The following is an 18,545-nucleotide window of genomic DNA, read 5'->3' on the forward strand; positions in this document are numbered from 1 at the left end:
TGTGGTTAAACAAAGGTTGGAAACTACTGTCTTAAGGGAAAAAGCAGTGTTCTTTCAAGGTAACTCCACTATTTTATTTGGATTGACTACTGTTGAGATCAGTACATGCTAAGAACAAAGGATCTATCCTCCTCAACCTCCTTTGCTGGCTCTTCCTCTTTCTCCAGTGTTTGTTGATCTGCCTTGGAAACTGTGATCTGGACCCGCTTCTCCCCTCCTTATTTTACCCACCCCCAGGCAATCTCCTGCACTCCCACAGCCTCAATTTTATCTATATGCCTAAAGCCCTACATTTGTCCATCTAGCTTTGACCTTCTTTCCAGCTCTGGACTAATGTTTCTGTTTATTCAGTTGGATATTTACTTGGAAATCTCAAACTCAGCAGGTCCAAAATAGAATTCCCAGTCTTCCCTCTAAACCATCTCTTTCAGGAGTTCCCATTGTGGTTCAGTGGTAACGAACCCAACTAGTATCCATGAGGATGTGGGTTTGATCCATGGCCCCGTTCAGTGTGGCTGTGAGTGGCGGTATAGGTCACAGATGAGGCTAGGCCCTGGCATTGCTGTGGCTGTGGTGTAGGCTGGCAGCTACAGTCCATTTGACCCCTAGCCTGGGAACTTCCATATGCCAGGGTGCAGCCCTAAAAAGACAAAAATAAATATATAAACTATCTCTTTCTGCAGGTTTTCCTAATTCAGTACACAATTCCCTAATTTACCGTTTTACTTCTCCCAGAATCATGGATTTCATCTTCATCATCTGTCATTGAATGCATTGTATCCCCACATTCATGTTTCGAAGCCCTCACCTCCAGCACCTCAGAATAGGACTATATTTGGAGATAAAGCCTTGAAAGAGGTAATTAAGTTGAAAACGAGGCCATTAAGGTGGGCCCTACTTCAACCCAACAGATGTCCTTATAAGAAGAGGAGCTTAAGACCTACAGAGAAACACCAAGGATGTGCATGTGCAGAAGAAAAAGGCCACATGAGGACACAGCAAGGAGGCAGCCATCTAACCAGCCAAGGACAGAGGCCTCAGGGGAAACCAACAGCTTGATCATAGGCTCCTAACCTCCAAAACAGAAAGTAAATTTACATTGTTTACATCATATAGTGTGTGGAATTTTGTTATGGCAGCAGGAGCAAACTAATACACCCTCTCCCTCTCCCCAGTCACCAAGGTCTACCCACTCTGCTTCCCAAATACCACTTCAGCCTATCCTCTCCATTTCCAGGTCACCTGCCCTCATCCAATCCCTGACCAAGTCTTTTATGGATGCCTGCGGCAGCCTCCCAACGTTCCTCCCGCTCCCCCCTCACCCTCCTAGAACCCACTCTCCAAAGGGAGGCCAGAATGGTCATTTACAAATTCCTATTTGCCTCCAGGTCTAACAAGGAGAGAGGGACAAAGCATTTCCTTTGAGTGAAGATTGAAGTGCTGATTAGTATACTGGGTCTGACACTGTGAATTACTGAAGTTAGCATATAGAGTGGATGTTTTATTTTCTTTTTATTGAGGTATAGTTGATTTACAATATATTAATTTCTGGAGTTCCCGTCGTTACTCAGTGGTTAATGAATCCGACTAGGAACCATGAGGTTTCAGGTTCAATCCCTGGCCTTGCTCAGTGGATTAAGGATCCGGTGTTGCCATGAGCTGTGGTGTAGTTCGCAGACGCGGCTCGGATCTGGCGTTGCTGTGGCTCTGGCATAGGCTGGTGGCTACAGCTCCGATTAGACCCCTAGCCTGGGAACCTCCATATGCAGCAGGAGCGGCCCTAGAAAAGGCAAAAAGACTATATATGTATATAAATTTCAGATGCATAACAGTGATTCGAAGTCTTTATAGATTATACTCCATTTGTAGTTATTATAAACTATTTGCTATATTCCCTGTATTCCGGAGTCCAGCTCCAGCAGCCAGGGTATTCCCTCCGGGGATGGACAGTGTCGGCGAAGCACACAGAGACAGCCTCTTCGTCCCTTCTTTCAGGACGCTGGACTGCTCAAATTTTATTAGCATAGGTAACAGTTTATATAGACAGGTTAATTGTAACTTACATCACAGTGCTTAGATCATATTCTCAAAGGTTAAATTTTAGACTACATGGTACAGTAGATATACAATGTATTCTAAAAATTTTAATCAAAACTAACGGATACAATGCATCATGCAAAATTAAAATGGGTACAAAACATTATGTGGAAAAATCATTATATGAAAATAAGGCAATTCGGTATAAAAACATCTTGTGGTTACTTTTAGCAAGCGCTGCCCGTTATTGTTTTAAGCTAAACTTTAACAACTAGAAAGGTCACAAGCACAAGAATTTAACATTTACAAAAATTCTTTTTTAGATTAAAGCTTAAGGTACTAACTTCAAAGCATTATGGTCAGGGGACAGTATGAGAAAATATTTTTTATATCAGAACAACTTAATTTCATAAAACTTAAAAGCTCCCTACAAAACTTATTAAAAGCAAGATTATATTTTTCCATCAAGAATGATGTATGTCTAACCTGTTCTAACCTATTGTACACTCCACGATTACCTAACTCTAAAACCTATTTTTGCTTGTAACAAACCAATGAACACTTTGTTTTTGCTTGCATTAGATCTGAATAGGGGGAATTTCACCAAGGTGAAACTCTTATTATTTTATTACTGTTCCAATATTTGTTGTTCCAATTTTATTGAATCACAAAACAATATAGAAAAATAACAAGGAATAACAAACAAATAACAGAAAAGACTGAGTAATAAGTAAATAACAGGAAAGACTGAATTTTCCAAGAAACAATTTTTATCCTTGCACTATTGTGCAAAGCCTTCATTTTATTATTGTTGTCGTTGTTGTCGGGTTAGCAGGTGAGCCTCATTATTTTTAGAACTTGCCCTCAGAACAGTGCCGCCTGGTAAGCCTTTTTCCCTATTTCTAAACCTGCCCTCAGAACGGTGCCGGCGGGTAGGCTTTTTTTTCCTCAGGAACCCTGCCTTCGGAACTGTGCCATCAGGCTAGTTCCCTTCCTTGGCCTTCTGTATCTCCTCGGCTCCCGGCACCTGTACTGTATCATTATAGCTTATTTATTTTATACATAGTTGTTTGTCCCTCCCCCCCTTTTTTTTTCTTTTTAGGACCACACCCAAGGCATATGTAGGTTCTTTAGGCAGCCTGTTTACTGATGGGCAGGGTGGTGATCCCACCTGGATTATTGTTTGATCTGGGGCTTCTCAGCACTGACGGGTGGGGCTAGATTTTCCCAAAATGGCCACCTCCAGAGAAAGGCATGCTGCTGAATATTTCTGAGAGCTTTGCTTCCAATGTCCTTCCCCCACAACAAGCCACATTCACCCCCAATTTCCCAGGTCCTCCAAGAACTGCAGTCAGGTTCTTTCTGAAATCGATTCCTGACACAGCCAGAACAATCCATTTAAACATAAATCAGATTTCCCTCTCTGTTCAAAGTCCCCTCAATAGTTACCACCCTTCTGAGATTAAATTCCAAATCCTTGCAGTTCCCATCGTGGCTAGGCGGAAATGTATCCGACTAGGAACCATGAACTTGCAGGTTCGATCCCTGGCTTTGCTCAGTGGGTTAAGGATCTGGCGTGAGCTGTGGTGTAGGTCGCAAACGCGGCTCAGATACCGCATGCCTGTGGCACAGGCCGGCAGCTGTAGCTCTGAGTAGACCCCTAGCCTGGGAACCTCAATATGCCGCGGGCGCAGCCCTAACAAGACAAAAAGAGAAAAAAAATTCCAAATCCTTGGCATGAGTTAGAAGGCCATGTGTCTGGCCATGTCTGAGTTTTTCTAAGGCTTTCTAAGGGTTATCTTAAACAGAACTGTCTCACTGTGCTAGGGGCTAAGTTTTTAAAAAGAATTATCACTATTTCCAAGAAATATCTCCAAAGGCATGCAATGTTTTATAAAAGATGTATTTTATCATTGGAACTCTTAGTAAAAATGAAAAATCTACCAGCCATGTACTATGTACCCAGGGCTCTTTCCAGACCTAAATACTCCCGACCCGAGCCGCCGCCCCAGCCACCAAGGAAACAGTGCTTGAAGTCCTCCTTTGCCCTTCATGTTCAAGTGAAACATTCCTTGTTCTGTGAAATCATCTGTCTACTGGCTCCCTAATCTACCTTCAGTTTCAATGCCCTACAGGTGAAAAAAAAAGTTCTCTTGTGTTTCCTTAGCCATGTGGGGTTGTTTGTTTGTTTTGTTTTGGTTCTTTTTAGGGCCACACTCGGGGCATATGGAAGTTCCCAGAGCTGCTAGTGCCACAGCCACAGCCACTCAGGATCCAGGTGGTTGGTGACTGTGACCTATCAGCAACATTGGATCCTTGATCCATTGCGCCAGACCAGGGATCAAACCCACGTCCTCATGGATACTAGTTGGGGGTCATTAACCACTGAGCCAATACTGGAACTCCTCCTTATCTCTGTGTTTATACATAGTGAATGAATGGGAATCTGTGAAACTCATCTGCCTTGCACTATTGCCTAGGAAAGGACAAGTCTATTAGCTGACACTTAAAAAAAATATGCATGCATACTGTGTTTCATCAATTTAAGCCTTTTTTCATATTTTTAAGACATAAATTGGAATGACTTAAATGAGATAATTAGAGGGCAAAGTTTACCAGCTGTTTTTCTTTCTTGGTAGCATATAAAGTAATGGCACCTTGAAGCTGATACTACCTTATATCTGACTTAAAACGGAATATAAATTCTATGCCTCTTGTACAACTATAACTGTAGTAAAATTCACTGAAAACAAAACAAAACAAAAAATCCTACGCCTTTACATTCCTCAATCTTCACTAACAACAGTGTAATACATTCCATATGACAGTTAATTATTTTTGCTACATTAAACTTAAATATAAATTGAGTTGGGAATGGACAGAACTTCCTCACTTCGAAACTGCAGATTGCATAATATGTACGAAAAACCTTCTGAAATTGCAAACCGGTTATATACCAATTAGGGATACTTTTTCACATTTAACGATTACTAGTCAATAGATACAATCGACACTCTACGTGCCGACCTGACCACTCCAAGGGCCCACGGGTCGAATCTACGTAAAAGAGCTCGGTTCTTACAGGTAAACGCGCCCCACCTACCCCAGAGCAGGTCCCTACATGCTTTACAGGTGCAGAAGGTAAACTCCGATTGGCCAAGGAACGCAAGAAGCGCCCAGAGGGTCCTTCTGAGCATGCGCGGGAAGTTGGACGCAGGCGTGGCGCATCGCGGCGCGTCTTGCGCATGCCCAGTATACAGCGGCCTCAGCTAGGGGACCCGCGCGGGGTCGCGACGTGCCGGCTGCCTTGCCACCGTCCGGCATGAAGGGCTGGGGTCTTGTATCTGCCTTCTCATCGCTCCAGTGTCATGGAATGTCTGCGGAGCCTGGCCCAGCTCCTACCCCGCGCGGTGGGGCTTCCCCGGCGCACTTTATGGGCTTTGGCCGGGGCGCGCCCCGTGACCGCCGCCGAACTGCTCGGAAGCAGGCGGACCGCGCCGCTGTGCGGATCCTACCGGCTCCGCTTGGCAGGTACTGCCCTCCCCGCCCCGCAGCCCCGGACGCCGGGCTTGCGGTGACCTCCGGGCCGCGACCCGACCGACCGAGCCCACGTGGCGGTGGCGGCCCGCCCGCGTCTTGCTTTGGCCTCGCCTCTGTCCGTCCTTGGGCACAGGGGTGTTGTCACCTTGCACGGGTCCGCGGGCGGAGCTGCGTCCTACTAGCTCCGAATCCTGTGTCCTGCTAGAGCCGGGTTTCCTAGCCCTCTTGCCTCCCCACCTCCCCTGGCTGCCTCGGTGCGCTCGTGAGAAGGATTTTTTAAACAAGAGTTTCGCTCTTATCCATTGTAGTAGTTCTGAAGCAAAGATCGGGTTTATCTACCTGAAATGTTTTTGCGAGTTTTAGTTTCTCTTCCCTGCCTTCTGCCTCTTCCTTATGAATGGAAAACTTTATTCATTTGTCCATTTGCTCAGGTAAGGGATGGGAACACACCTACAAGTGAGCCTGAAGACTTTGAAACTTCGTGGGAGGAGTTGCTTCTGAGAAAGATGAAAGTCTTTTTTTCGAAGCACTGTGTAACCAGACAGCCAGAAGGGGTTGGGGGATGGGAGAGCAGGGGTAGGGATCTGAGTTTACTTTTTCACCAGGTGATCAAGTATGATGATACGTTGACATTTTCACAGATGTAAGAATGTGGGCGCTAATATTGCTGAGAAACTAAAGAGACTAAAATGTGTGGCTTTTCCAAAATGTTCTCGAATAAGTTTACTCACTTGTCCTCTCAAAACGCTCCCATCCTCACCTCCTTCTCCATAATCATGGGTGAGTCTTTCCAAATTGGGTTGCATTTCATAGCCCCTTCTTAGGTTAAATGCCTTGGAACCCAGGTTCAGCCCATCTAATGTTTTAGAACGTACATTGAGATTTACAATCACCCTCCTGGAAACACTTTACCTAACTAGTGACATTAGCAAATGCTGATTTTGTAGCTCCTTAACCTTTATCCAGTTGACCCTCTTAACAGTTTGTATTTTGTAGAAGGGAACCAACAAGCCTCAGGTGGTAACTAATTACATGTCTTTAAAAGTATGTAATACAAGGGAATAAGGTCAAGTGAGAAGGAATAAGGTCAAGTGAGAATATATACATTCTGTAGATAGGATTTCTGTCCATTTTATGTTTAGCATTGTGAACAGTGTCTTTTGTCGGGCAGTAAATTTACTTGGTTATACTTCAGTTCAGTCTAATTACATGTTTTACTTATTTATTTGTCTTGTCTTTTTAGGGCCGCACGCACCCATGGCATGTGGAGGTTCCCAGGCTAGGGGTAAAATTGGAGCTGTAGCTGCTGGCCACAGCCGGCCTACGCCAGAGGCATAGCAACACAGGATCTGAGCCGCGTCTGTCACCTACACCACAGCTCACGGCAACACCAGATCCTTCACTCTTTTTTTTAGCTTTTTAGGGCTGTACTAGCAGAATATGGAGATTCCCAGGCTAGGGGATCAAATCGGAGCTGTAGCCGCTGGCCTACACCACAGCCACAGCAGCATCAGATCCAAGCTGCATCTGCGATCTACACCACAGTTCACGGCAATGCTGAATCCATAACCCACTGATCTAGGCCAGGGATTGAACCCTCATCCTCATGGATACTAGTCGGGTTTGTTAACCACTGAGCCATGACAGGAACTCCTAATTACATGTTTTAAATAGATTTCAAATAAAGATTTGTCCTCATTCCAGTGTAGTGGGTTATTTTGTAAGTCTTCAGACTAAAGTATATCTGGAAAAGAAGTTAATCAATAGAAGTAAAATCTATAGGTTTCATGATTTATAGTTCAGTCAAATAAGCCTGCTATTGAAATACTAAATTATGCAAAAAAGAATGGACATTTTATTTCAGTCTCAGAACACTGTTATACAGTTGTTCATCCAACTGAGACAATAATAATTAGGGAAAGAGGTGGTTGTAATCCATTAATTATTCTAATGCCTCACCTAAGCCATTCCTTTTAAAAATCATTCCTCGCCAAACCTAACAATCACCTACAAATATTAAAATTAACAGAAGTGTTTATTTTCTCCAGGAAAAAGTTGGAAAAGTAGAAGAGTCTGAAAACCTCCACATACTGTGAGAGCTGTATCTTAGCTATATGTGAAAACTAATCATATGATCACAAGGAATTCTCTAACTCCCTTTTCAGGTGAAATTCACCGGTTTAGAACTTCTGATGTCTCTCAAGCCACTTTAGCCAGTGTAGCCCCAGTGTTTACTGTGGTGAGTATGTGTGGTCCATTGGATGACTTAAAATACTTGCTAGACTTAATGAGTTAACTAGTCTGGTCTGGTCAGCCAGGATATTACTTGCTGTGTTTTATAATGAATCCTTATACTTATAAATCATTATCTTTGTGTTTTGTCTAGCCAGTGACCTGAGTGCCAGCTTACTTGCTTCACAGCATTCTTGAAACTTTGCTAATGATTGTAGAGCTCTTTTAATACTAGAACAGGTGGTTCAAATCACAATTCAGAGCTTCCTGTTTGAATACTCAAGATTTCTCCAGAAATCTACTGAGAAGTCCTTAAAGGCTGTTAGCCACAGAATAACTTGAACTTGTGCTATGCAACATCATATATGCAGAAGCATGTTGGAGACAGCACATACTTAACATGTCAAAGCATGTTAAGAGTACATGCTTTGAAGGGTCATGATCTCTGCAACTTTGTCTAAAATAGTTCAGAAAAAAACTGAGTAACAAAAATGGTGTGTGTCACACATGTTTACAGAGGGCCATTGAGGCTACATGTAAACAAAGGGTGATACTAGGTCAAAGTTACATGGAATTTGGTTATAACAGCAGTCTTATTTTTATAGGCTTTTAATTTTTTTTAAGTAATTTTTTTTCAAAGTTGCATCTTTTTTTATTGTTTCTTTTCTTTGAACTACTGTGATCTCACAGTAGTTTTTTTTTTTTTTGTACATCTGTATTTTTTTTTTTTAAGTAATTTTTTAAGTGCTTGCTCTGAACCAGAGTCTCTAGATCTGAGCCTTACCTCTTACTAACTGGCTGGACTTGGGCAAGTTTATGATAAATTTTTGTACCTTAGTTTTCTCATCTGTAAACTGGGGGTATTAGTACCTACCATATAGAACTGTTTTGAGGTTTAAATTAACTCATATATGCAAAACCCTTAAAAATAGCTCACATGTGTAAGTATTCAATGTATATTAGCCATTATATGATCCTTAGTATTTAAGCTTATTAATGTAAGAACTTTATAAACCATAGAGAACCAGATAACCCTCAGAACTACATGTAAAAGTTATCACTGTTATTCACTGTTCTCAAAGAGTTAGCCAGTTGAGTTAAACAAGAATGCAAAACCAGACACTAAATAGTGAAAGGAGGAGTTCCCGTCGTGGCTCAGTGGTTAATGAACCTGACTAGTATCCGTAAGGACGCAGGTTCAATCCCCGGCCTCGCTCAGTGGCTTAAGGATCTGGCGTTGCTGTGAGCTGTGGTGTAGGTCACAGATGTGGCTCAAATCCCATGCTGCTGTGGTATAGGCCGGTGGCTACAGCTCTGATTCAACCCCTAGGCTGGGAACCTCCATATGCTGCCGGTGCAGCCCTAAAACACACACACACAAACACACACAAAATATTGAAAGGAGTTTCTTTGTAGGTGAAAACATTGTCTATGCTGTGGGGGCAGCTGAAAGAGTGGAGGAGAGACTGCAAAGTCTGTTTAACATACATATATTTAATAGGGAAAAGGCTGGAAGGACATTCACTAAAATGTTGGCATGTTCTTTCTCTAAAATTTGTGACCAAAATAATTTTACTTTGTTTTCAGATTTCTTTGGCAGCAGATGTATGTATTAGTGAAATAAGTGTAAGGAAGAGAGCTAGTGTGTATTACTCAAAACGTAAAGCTTCCCTTGATGTAGATTTCCCTTTAACTCTGTTTTGTGTTACTTACTTACTCCCATTGACCTTATCTTTGCTTATGGGAAGCAAGGTGAAAAAATGTATGGTGGGGTTTTATTGTGTTTATTACTATTTGTCTTTTTAGGGCCACAACAGAGACATATGGAGGTTCCCAGGCTAGGAGGTCAAATCGGAGCTGTAGCTGCTGTCCTGCACCACAGCCACAGCAGCATCAGATCCGAGCTGTTTCTTCTGTCTATACCACAGCTCACGGCAACACTAGATCCTTAACCCACTGAGCGAGGCCAGGGATGGAACCTGCGTCCTCATGGATGCTAGTCAGATTTGATTCCACTGAGACACAATGGGGGCTCCTGCTGTGTTATTATTAACACAGCATGTGTATGTTTCCATGGTAATAATTCAGGACTTGTATCTACACTGTATTAGAGTGTCTTTTTGAAAATACATAACAACATAGTCCAGCACGTAGTGATTCATTAAAAATTTGACATCTTTCACTGTGATGATTTCATTATGTACAAGTATTATAGGAAAATGTTCCCTCTGCTTTATAGGAAATAAGTAGTTTCTGCATTGTGTCCTCACAACTCTCAGGCTTTTTCTGTAAATATTTGGTGATTCTGCAGTGCTCACCAGTGAGACTTCACAAGTATTATAGGAAAATGTTCCCTCTGCTTTATAGGAAATAAGTAGTTTCTGCATTGTGTCCTCACAACTCTCAGGCTTTTTCTGTAAATATTTGGTGATTCTGCAGTGCTCACCAGTGAGACTTCATAGCATCCCATAGATACTTAGATTCACAAGATAAGCCACACTTGGACCCAAGTCTATTGAGAAGGATGGAGGATAGGAAATGCAGAGAGCATTAGTCGTTTCAGCCATCCAGGGACTCCTCTGGCCCTGTGTGTGACAGCTCAGGTGAAAGGAGGGTATTTTTCAAAGGTAGGGTGAGGTCCACCTTGGCCTAGAATCCCCAGCCCACTGCTGCTGGTATCTGTTGTCACCATCTCAGAGGCACATCTGGGGCTTGCACAAGAGCTTAGTCAGTTACAAGAGCCACCAACCCCCTGGGGGTGGGGGTGGGGGATGATGCTGAACTGTGGCTTCCCAGCAGGTATCTATAATCCGTTCTTAGTCTTCCCAGTCCAGTGCAGTCTATCTAACAGTCACTGGGCATTTTTATCATAAGCACGTTGCCTAGTTACAACTGATACTTTGTCAGAGCTCCAGAGGAGCCAAGTTAGGAAGTTAATCCGGGGTCACATTTGTCCTAGCAAAGGGAAAGGGGATCTTTTTTTAAAACCTTTTGGGGATCTTTTTTTAACCCTTAACTTGAAACTGAATTTAAAGAACAGCAGTCAGTTATTGGGGTGTGCTCAGAGCAGGAGGCCTAAAGAAATGGCTCTTCTGTTTATAACACACCCAACAGGCATCTGGGTTCATGTGACAAGGGGCATAAAATTAGTGGCCTTCCTATGAACAAATACCCAACACATACCCCCACCCCCCACCCCCACATGACTACTGGGTGGGGCCAGGGGTGCAGGGCTTGATACTGGAAGAAAAGCTGCAGTGTTTAGGGGTGGGGGTGCCACCTAGAGCCTGTCTAGTAAGCGCATGGATAGTCTTACGGACATAAAGCCTTTAAACCTCTCTTTTTAAGGAAAGAAAGAAAGGTTTCAACTACATGCCATTCTGGAAAAGGCAAAACTGTGGAGACAATAAAAAAATCAGTGGTTGGCAGGAGTTGTGGGGAGAGGAGAAATGAGTATTCACAGAGTACAGAAGTTTTTTAGAGCAGTGAAAATACCTTGTGTGGCATTATAATGGTGGATTTGTCATTAAACTTCTGTCCAAACCCGTAGAATGTACAGTGTTATCCACTTCATTAAAGTGAACCCTAAGGTAGAAAAGGGGGGCAGGTATGGTTTATATCTGCATTTCAGTATTTGGGAGGTATTAAACCATATATAATATCATAAGTAGTGTGCTGATTTGGGAGAAAATAATACTTTGTTTTATTGTCTCTCTCCAGACAAAATTTGACAAAGAGGGAAAGGTTACTTCTTTTGGTGAGTATCTTTAGTTTTCTTTTAAATCACTTTTTTATTTTTTTATTTTATTTTTAGGGCTGCACATGTGGCATATGGAGGTTCCCAGGCTAGGGGTCAAATCAGAGCTGCAGCTGCCCGCCTATACCACAACCACAGCTGTGGGATCTGAGCCACACCTGTGACCTATACCACAGCTCATGGCAATGCCAATCCTTAACCCACTGAGCAAGGCCAGGGATCGAACCTGCGTCGTCACGGCTGCTAGTTGGGTTCATTACTGCTGAGCCATGGCAGAAACTCCTTAAATCACTTTTTTAACCAGTAAATTAGTGAACCCCCTGGAAATCCAGGAATTACAGTGTTTTTGAGTAGGATATTCCTTGCGTATGTGACGTGTCGAAACAGATCTTTCTTCAGCATTTTTCCATCAGCCTTAATTGGAACTGGCAACACCCGAACTGTATTGGGAGTGGTTTTTGGGTCTGGCACCACGTCCACTCTAACAGGATGTTAAAGGAGTGTAGGCTGATATGCAGCTGGAGTCCAGAGAAACTTTTCCATTTTCTTGCCCTTCGTCTCCCCCTCACTGTCCTGGTCCTGTGTTCATTGCCTCCTGTACCATATTGAAGGCACAGGTGAATAATACCATTGTGGTGCCTGTGGGTGACAGCAGACAGGTGGGACAGGGCACTGGATGGTGGTCAGCTGGACCTCTGTCACCTTTGGCTCTTATGGATGGTTACTTTTTAAAATGAAACCAAGCATTACTTCACTGACATTGGGTGCAGGTTTCAGGTCCCCTGTGCATTTCCCACCACATGGTCCTGTTTTTGCTATTGCTGAGATCCTAGGGCAGTATTTTGGGTGTTTTTTTTTTTTGGCCCAGTATCTCCTTCAAAAGGCGGTTCTACTTAGAGCTGTCACAGGTGTGGTTTAATGCTTCTATAACCAACATCATTTCTTTCTCTCTCTCTCTCTTTTTTTTTTTTTTTTTTTTTTTTTTTTGACTTTTTAGGGCTGCACCAAAGGCATATGGAGGTTCCCAGGCTAGGGGTCGAATTGGAGCTATAGCTGTTGGCCTATACCACAGCAAGGAGAGGTCCAAGCCGCATCTGCAACCAACGCCACAGCTCATGGCAACACCGGATCCTTAACCCACTGAGTGAGGCTAGTGATCAAAACCCTAATGCTCATGGATCCTAGTTGGGTTTGTTAACTGCTGAACTACAAAGGGAACTCCCCAGCATCATTTCTTGAGTTTCTTTATCGGTGTTGCTTTCTCTTAGGTAATTTAGTTTTTAGGTAGGAGAATCTAGTGTGACAACTGTCTTCATTTTCACATTTTGTATTAGTCCAAGAACAAAAAAAAAATCAGCTTAATCTGCTCATCAGATTTAAATTGCTGAAGATGATAATGAGGAAAAAATAGAAAATGTAGTTTTGTACAATTCATATTTTTAAAAACTGAGTCTAGGGCCAGAAATTAATCCTAATGATGTATAGGTATGGTTTTTATATTGATCCTTTGGGGCTTCTAAGTACAGAGAAATTTTATGAAGTATGGACAAGAGGAGAAAAGAATAGAGTTTGACCAGATTTAGCCTGAGTATATTTTTGAGGTAGATATGGGTATTAAAAAGATCCATTTTAGGAGTTCCTATCGTGGTGCAGCAGAAACAAATCCAACCATGAGGTTGCAGGTTCAACTCCTGGCCTCGCTCAGTGGGTTAAAGGTCTGGCATTGCCGTGAGCTGTGGTGTAGGTTGCAGTCGTGGCTCGGCTCTGGCATTGCTATGGCTGTGGTGTAGGCCTGTAGCTGTAGCTCCCATTAAGACCCCTTGCCTGGGAACCTCCATATGCCGTGAGTGCAGCCCTAAAAAAGACCAAAAAAAAAAAAGATCCATTTTAGCTTTTGTTTCTGGTAGTAATAGATTTGATGAAACTGGAAGGCAAACTCTTAGATGAAGATCTTAACTCTTTGATTTATTGGTTTACCCACTCTTTTTATTGACCATGTTTCTTTTCTAGAAAGGAAGAAAACTGACTTATATCAAGAATTAGGTCTTCAAGCTAGAGATTTGAGGTTTCAACATTTAATGAACATCACAACCAGAAACAATAGGATTATCATGAGAATGGAGGTAAAGGATTTTATTTCATCTACATCTCTACTGCAATCTTGTAAGAGTTACTTCCTAGCTGTCTTGATCAATAGGTTAAAAGTAATTTTGTAATAAAAATAGCCATGTGAACATAGGATATTTTTATAATACAACATGGTGCGTGTTAGAACCGTTTTTACATGGATAAGTAGTTATGCTCAGCAGTCAAAACACTGCTCTGTTTTGTATTGGAAAAATTCTGACTGTGGTCTTCATTCTCACTGTTTGAATTTAACATGTAGTTTCTAAACAGCAAGAGCATCTTGATTTATAATAGACATTTTCAGTTGTATACGGTTACGTGTAGCTGTAGCATAACTTCAGCTACTAAGAACATTTCCTGGGATAGCCCAGGAATATCTTTAAAGTTTATTATCTTAATTTATATTTTTATTTTTGTTGAAAGCGTCTTAAAACCTATTGGATCTTCCCATGCCTCCTCAGAGTGTAGCAAATATAATTTGACTTTCCTTCAGTGATCCAGAATTATTATGAACATAAGTTATTTTGGTGGCTAAAGTTTAGGGTTTGGAAGTAGATGAGGGGATGCTGGTCTTAATGCTGTCAACCCTGCAGCGGACATGAGACGTGCTCTCTTCAAAAAGTCTTTGGTGACAGGTATTAGGTATTTATCCATTTTTCTAGAACTAAATTTTTAAAAAATTAAAAAGGGAAGCAGTCTGTTCCCAGGTAATTTTTCTCCAAAAAACATCCTTCACTTTTACTATCAATAACTAGCACCCTTCAGAACATACCTCTTTGATGATGAGAGAACTATGTGATAAAGCAAATTTAGCAAAATGTTAATAATATCATTTAAATGGGAAAGGGTATAGGTGTTTACTGTATCATTTTTCAACTTTTCTGAAAAATGTTCATATTACAGTTGATCCTTGAACCATCCAGGGATCAAGGGTGCTGAACCTCCACACAGACAAAAATCCACGTGTAACTTAGTCACGATTCCTCCATGTTTGCTGTTCCATATCCTTGGATTCAGCCAACCACTGATTGTGTAGTATTGTGGTATTTATTATTAAATACATGAATATTAAATTAATTCAATATTAAATTAATTTTAAAATCTGCATTTAAGTGGACTTGCATGGTTCAAGCCAGTGTTGTTGAAGGGTCAGCTGTAAAATTTGGGAAAATGTAAAAGAAAATTTCTAATTTTTATATAACTAATACAGCAGCCACAGGATATCCTTTTGTTTTATTCTTCTAATACAAAAGATGCTATCTTTCCCTTTAGAATAGTTTTTTAATTTCATAGTGTTCTAAATTAGAGCACTAAGGCTATGTTGTTGTCTCCTCCCTTCCCCCAGAGAGGGTGGTTTTTTGAGAAAAGATTTTTTATTATAGTTGATTTAAAATGTTCTATCAATTTCTCCTGACCCAGTGATACATATATATACATTCTTTTTCTCATATTATCTTCCATCATGTTCCATCACAAGGGATTGGATATAATTCCCTGTGCTATACAGCAGGACCGTATTGCTTACCACTCCTAATGCAGTTGTTTGCGTCTACTAACCCCAGACTCCCAGTCCATCCCATACCCTCCTCCTCCACATTGGCAACCACAAGTCTGTTCTCTGTGTCCATGAGTTTGTTTCTTTACTGTAGATAGGTTCATTCGTGCAATATTTTACGTTCCACATATAAGTGATATATGGTATTTGTCTTTCTGACTTCACTTAGTAAGAGTCTACTTCCATCCATGTTGCTGCAAATGGCATCATTTTCTTCTTTTTTATGGCTGAGTAGTATTCCATTGTGTGTATGTACCATCTTCTTAATCCATCCATCTGTTAATGGACATTGAGGTTGTTTCCATGTCTTGGCTATTGTGAATAGTGTTGCAGTGAACTTAGGAATGCAGGTATCTTTTTGAATGAAAGTTTTGTCCTAATACATGCCCAGGGGTGGGATTGCTGGATCATATTGTAGTTCTATATTTAGTTTTCTGAGGTACCTCCATATAGTTTTCCATAGTGGGTTGTACCAATTTACATTCCCACCAACAGTGTGGTCCCTTTTCTCCACACCCTCTCCAGCTATTTGTAGACTTAATAATAGGCGTTCTGACTTGTGTGAGTTGGTGCCTTGTAGTTTTGATTTTCATTTCTCAGTTAGTGATGTTTACCATTTTTTCATATGCCTCTTTTTGTTTACCATTTTTTCATATGCCTCTTGGCCAACTGTATGTCTTTTGGAAGAATGCCTGTTTAGATCTTCTGCCCATTTTTCCATTGGGTTGTTGGCTTCTTTGCTGCTGTTGTGTGAATTGTTTGTATATTTCAGAGGTTAAAGCCCTTGTTGGTTGCATTCTTTGCAACTATTTTCTCCCTTTCCATGGAGAAATCAAGTAATCAAGACAGTGTGGTACTAGTACAAAAAGAGACTTACAGGTCAGTGGAAAAGACCTTTGTATGTGTTATATTTTTGGTGTTTTTATGGTTTCCTTTGTTGCGCAAAAGCTTGTAATTAGCTCCGACTGGCTTTTTTTTTTTTTTTTTAATTGCCTTTGGAGACTAACCTAAGAAAACATTTGTACCGTTGATGTCAGAGAATGTTTTAGCTATATTCCCTTCTGGGAGTTTGATGGTACGAGACATCATTTTTGAGTTTATTTTTGTGCATGGTGTGAGGGTGTATTCTAGTTTCATTGATTCACATGCAGCTCCAGTTTTCCCAGCACCACTTGCTGAAGAGACTGGTTTTTTTGCCCGTTTTATATTCTCGCCTCCATTGTCGAAGATTAATTGACCATAGGTGTCTGGGTCTATTTCTGTGTTCTCTACTCTGTTCCATTGAGTTTATTTTTGTGCATGGTGTGAGGGTGTGTTCTAGTTTCATTGATTCACATGCAGCTCCAGTTTTCCCAGCACCACTTGCTGAAGAGACTGGTTTTTTTGCCCGTTTTATATTCTCGCCTCCATTGTCGAAGATTAATTGACCATAGGTGTCTGGGTTTATTTCTGGGTTCTCTATTCTGTCCATGAATGGACTTTGTCAGATGCTTTTTCTGCATCTATTGAGATGATCATGTGTGTCTGTTTTGGTGGCAGTACCACACTGTCTTGATTACTATAGCTTTGTAATCTTGTCTGAAGTCTGGGAGAGTTAGGCCTCATGCTTAGTTTTTGTTCCTCAGGATTGCTTTGGCATTTCTGGGTCTTTAATGGTTCCATATAAATTTTTGGATTGTTTGTTCTAGTTCTGTGAAAAATGTCATGGATAATTTTACAGGGATCACATTGAATCTGTAGATTGCTTTGGGTAGTATGCCATTTTAACAATACTGATTCTTCCAGTCCAGGAGCAGGAAATATCTTTCCATTTCTTTGAGCCCTCTTTAATTTCCTTGATTAATGCTTTATAGTTCTCTATTAGTCTTTCACCTTCTTGGTCAGGTTTATTCCTAAGTATTTAAATTTTTGGGTGCAATTTAAAAAGGTATTGTATTTTTATATTCCTTTTCTAATATTTCACTGTTAGTATAAAGTAATGCAACCAATTTCTGAATATTAATCTTGTATACTGCTGCTTTGTTGAATTAGTTGATCTGTTCAAGTAGTTTTTATGCAGAATCCTTGGGGTTTTCTATATATAGTATCATGTCATCTGCATAGAGTGACAATTTTACCTCTTCTCTTCCAATTTGGATACCTTTTATTTCTTTTGTTTGTCTGATTGCTGTGGCTAGGATTTCCAGTAAATGCTATGTTGAATAAAAGGTGAGAGTGGGCATCCTTGTCTTGTTCAAGATTTTAGCAGAAAGGCTTTCAGCTTTTCCCCATTGAGTATGATATTGGCTGTGGGTTTGTCATAAATGGTTTTTATTATGTTAAGGTATGTTCCCTCTGTTCCCATGTTGGTAAGAGTTTTTAACATGAATGGACTTTGTCAAATGCTTTTTCTGCATCTGTTGAGATGATCATGTGGTTTTTGACTTTTCTTTTGTTAATATGGTGCGTGACATTGATTGATTAGTGTATGTTGACCATCCTCGTGAACTTGGGATGAATCCCACTTTGGTATGATCTTTTTGATGTGTTGTTGGATTCCGTTGGCTAAACTTTTGTTGAGAATTTTTGCATCTGTAGTCATCAAAGATATTGGTGTATCATTTTCTTTTTTGGTATTATCTTTGGTCTTGTTATTGGGGTGATGGTGGCTTCATAGGATGTGTTTGGGATTATTCCTTCCCAAAAGGAAAAGTAAGAATGGGTATAAGTTCTTCTTTGTATGTTTGGTAGAATTCACCTGTGAAGCCATCTGGTCCAGGGCTTTTGTTTGTAGGAGTGTTTTTATTACATATTAATTTAATTTCTGGTGATCAGTTCAAATGATCTATTTCTTCTTGATTCAGTTTTGGCAAGCTGTATGTCTCTAGAAAGTTGTTCATTCTACATTGTCAAGTTTGTTGGCATGTAATTGTTTGTAGTATTCTCTTATTGCCGGAGGCCAGCTCCGGCGGCCAGGGAGCGTATGCTTTTTCCCCGATGGGAGAGGGATGCAGCGTCGGCGAATGTACAATTACGGAGACAGCCTCTTTGTCCCTTCTTTCAGGGCGCTGGACTGCTCACATTTTATTGGCATATGTGGTTGATTATATAGACAGCTTTTTGCTACAGATTACATCACAGTGTTAAAAGTACATTGGTCAACTATTACATGGTATAGCAGCCATACATCATGTTTTAAGATCTTTGTTTTAACTAAACTTAGTGGGTACAATTTAGGGGCAATTAGGTACAATACATCATGTTTAAAGATCTCTATCTTAACTAAACTTAGTACAATTTAAGGGCATTTAGGTACAA

At 41.0% G+C, this 18,545-nt stretch overlaps 1 protein-coding gene and 1 non-coding gene across 3 annotated transcripts in view; both read left to right on the forward strand.

Annotated features, from left to right (window-relative positions):
- The first annotated feature begins 5,282 nt into the window (after nt 1–5,282).
- The window catches only part of MRS2 (magnesium transporter MRS2), a 46,848-nt gene continuing 33,585 nt past the window's right edge, over nt 5,283–18,545 (forward strand). For both annotated transcript variants that reach the window (XR_014809740.1, XM_001928036.8), the window contains exons 1-4: nt 5,283–5,568; nt 7,743–7,816; nt 11,530–11,566; nt 13,577–13,689. Coding sequence is in view for 1 of the 2 variants with exons in the window: in XM_001928036.8 (XP_001928071.2) it covers nt 5,406–5,568; nt 7,743–7,816; nt 11,530–11,566; nt 13,577–13,689 (387 nt within the window). In the remaining variant the exon portion in view is untranslated. The remainder of the gene's footprint in view (nt 5,569–7,742; nt 7,817–11,529; nt 11,567–13,576; nt 13,690–18,545) is intronic.
- LOC146401230 (small nucleolar RNA SNORA11) lies at nt 10,862–10,990 on the forward strand. The gene has a single exon (XR_014811546.1). It is a non-coding gene; the product is annotated as a small nucleolar RNA SNORA11 (small nucleolar RNA).

The sequence above is a fragment of the Sus scrofa genome, chromosome 7 (genome assembly GCF_054392235.1).
Source record: "Sus scrofa isolate SSC_HxYL_T2T_F1_AM1 chromosome 7, Sscrofa_HxYL_maternal_Yorkshire_Landrace_v2.0, whole genome shotgun sequence".
Taxonomy (NCBI): domain Eukaryota; kingdom Metazoa; phylum Chordata; class Mammalia; order Artiodactyla; family Suidae; genus Sus; species Sus scrofa.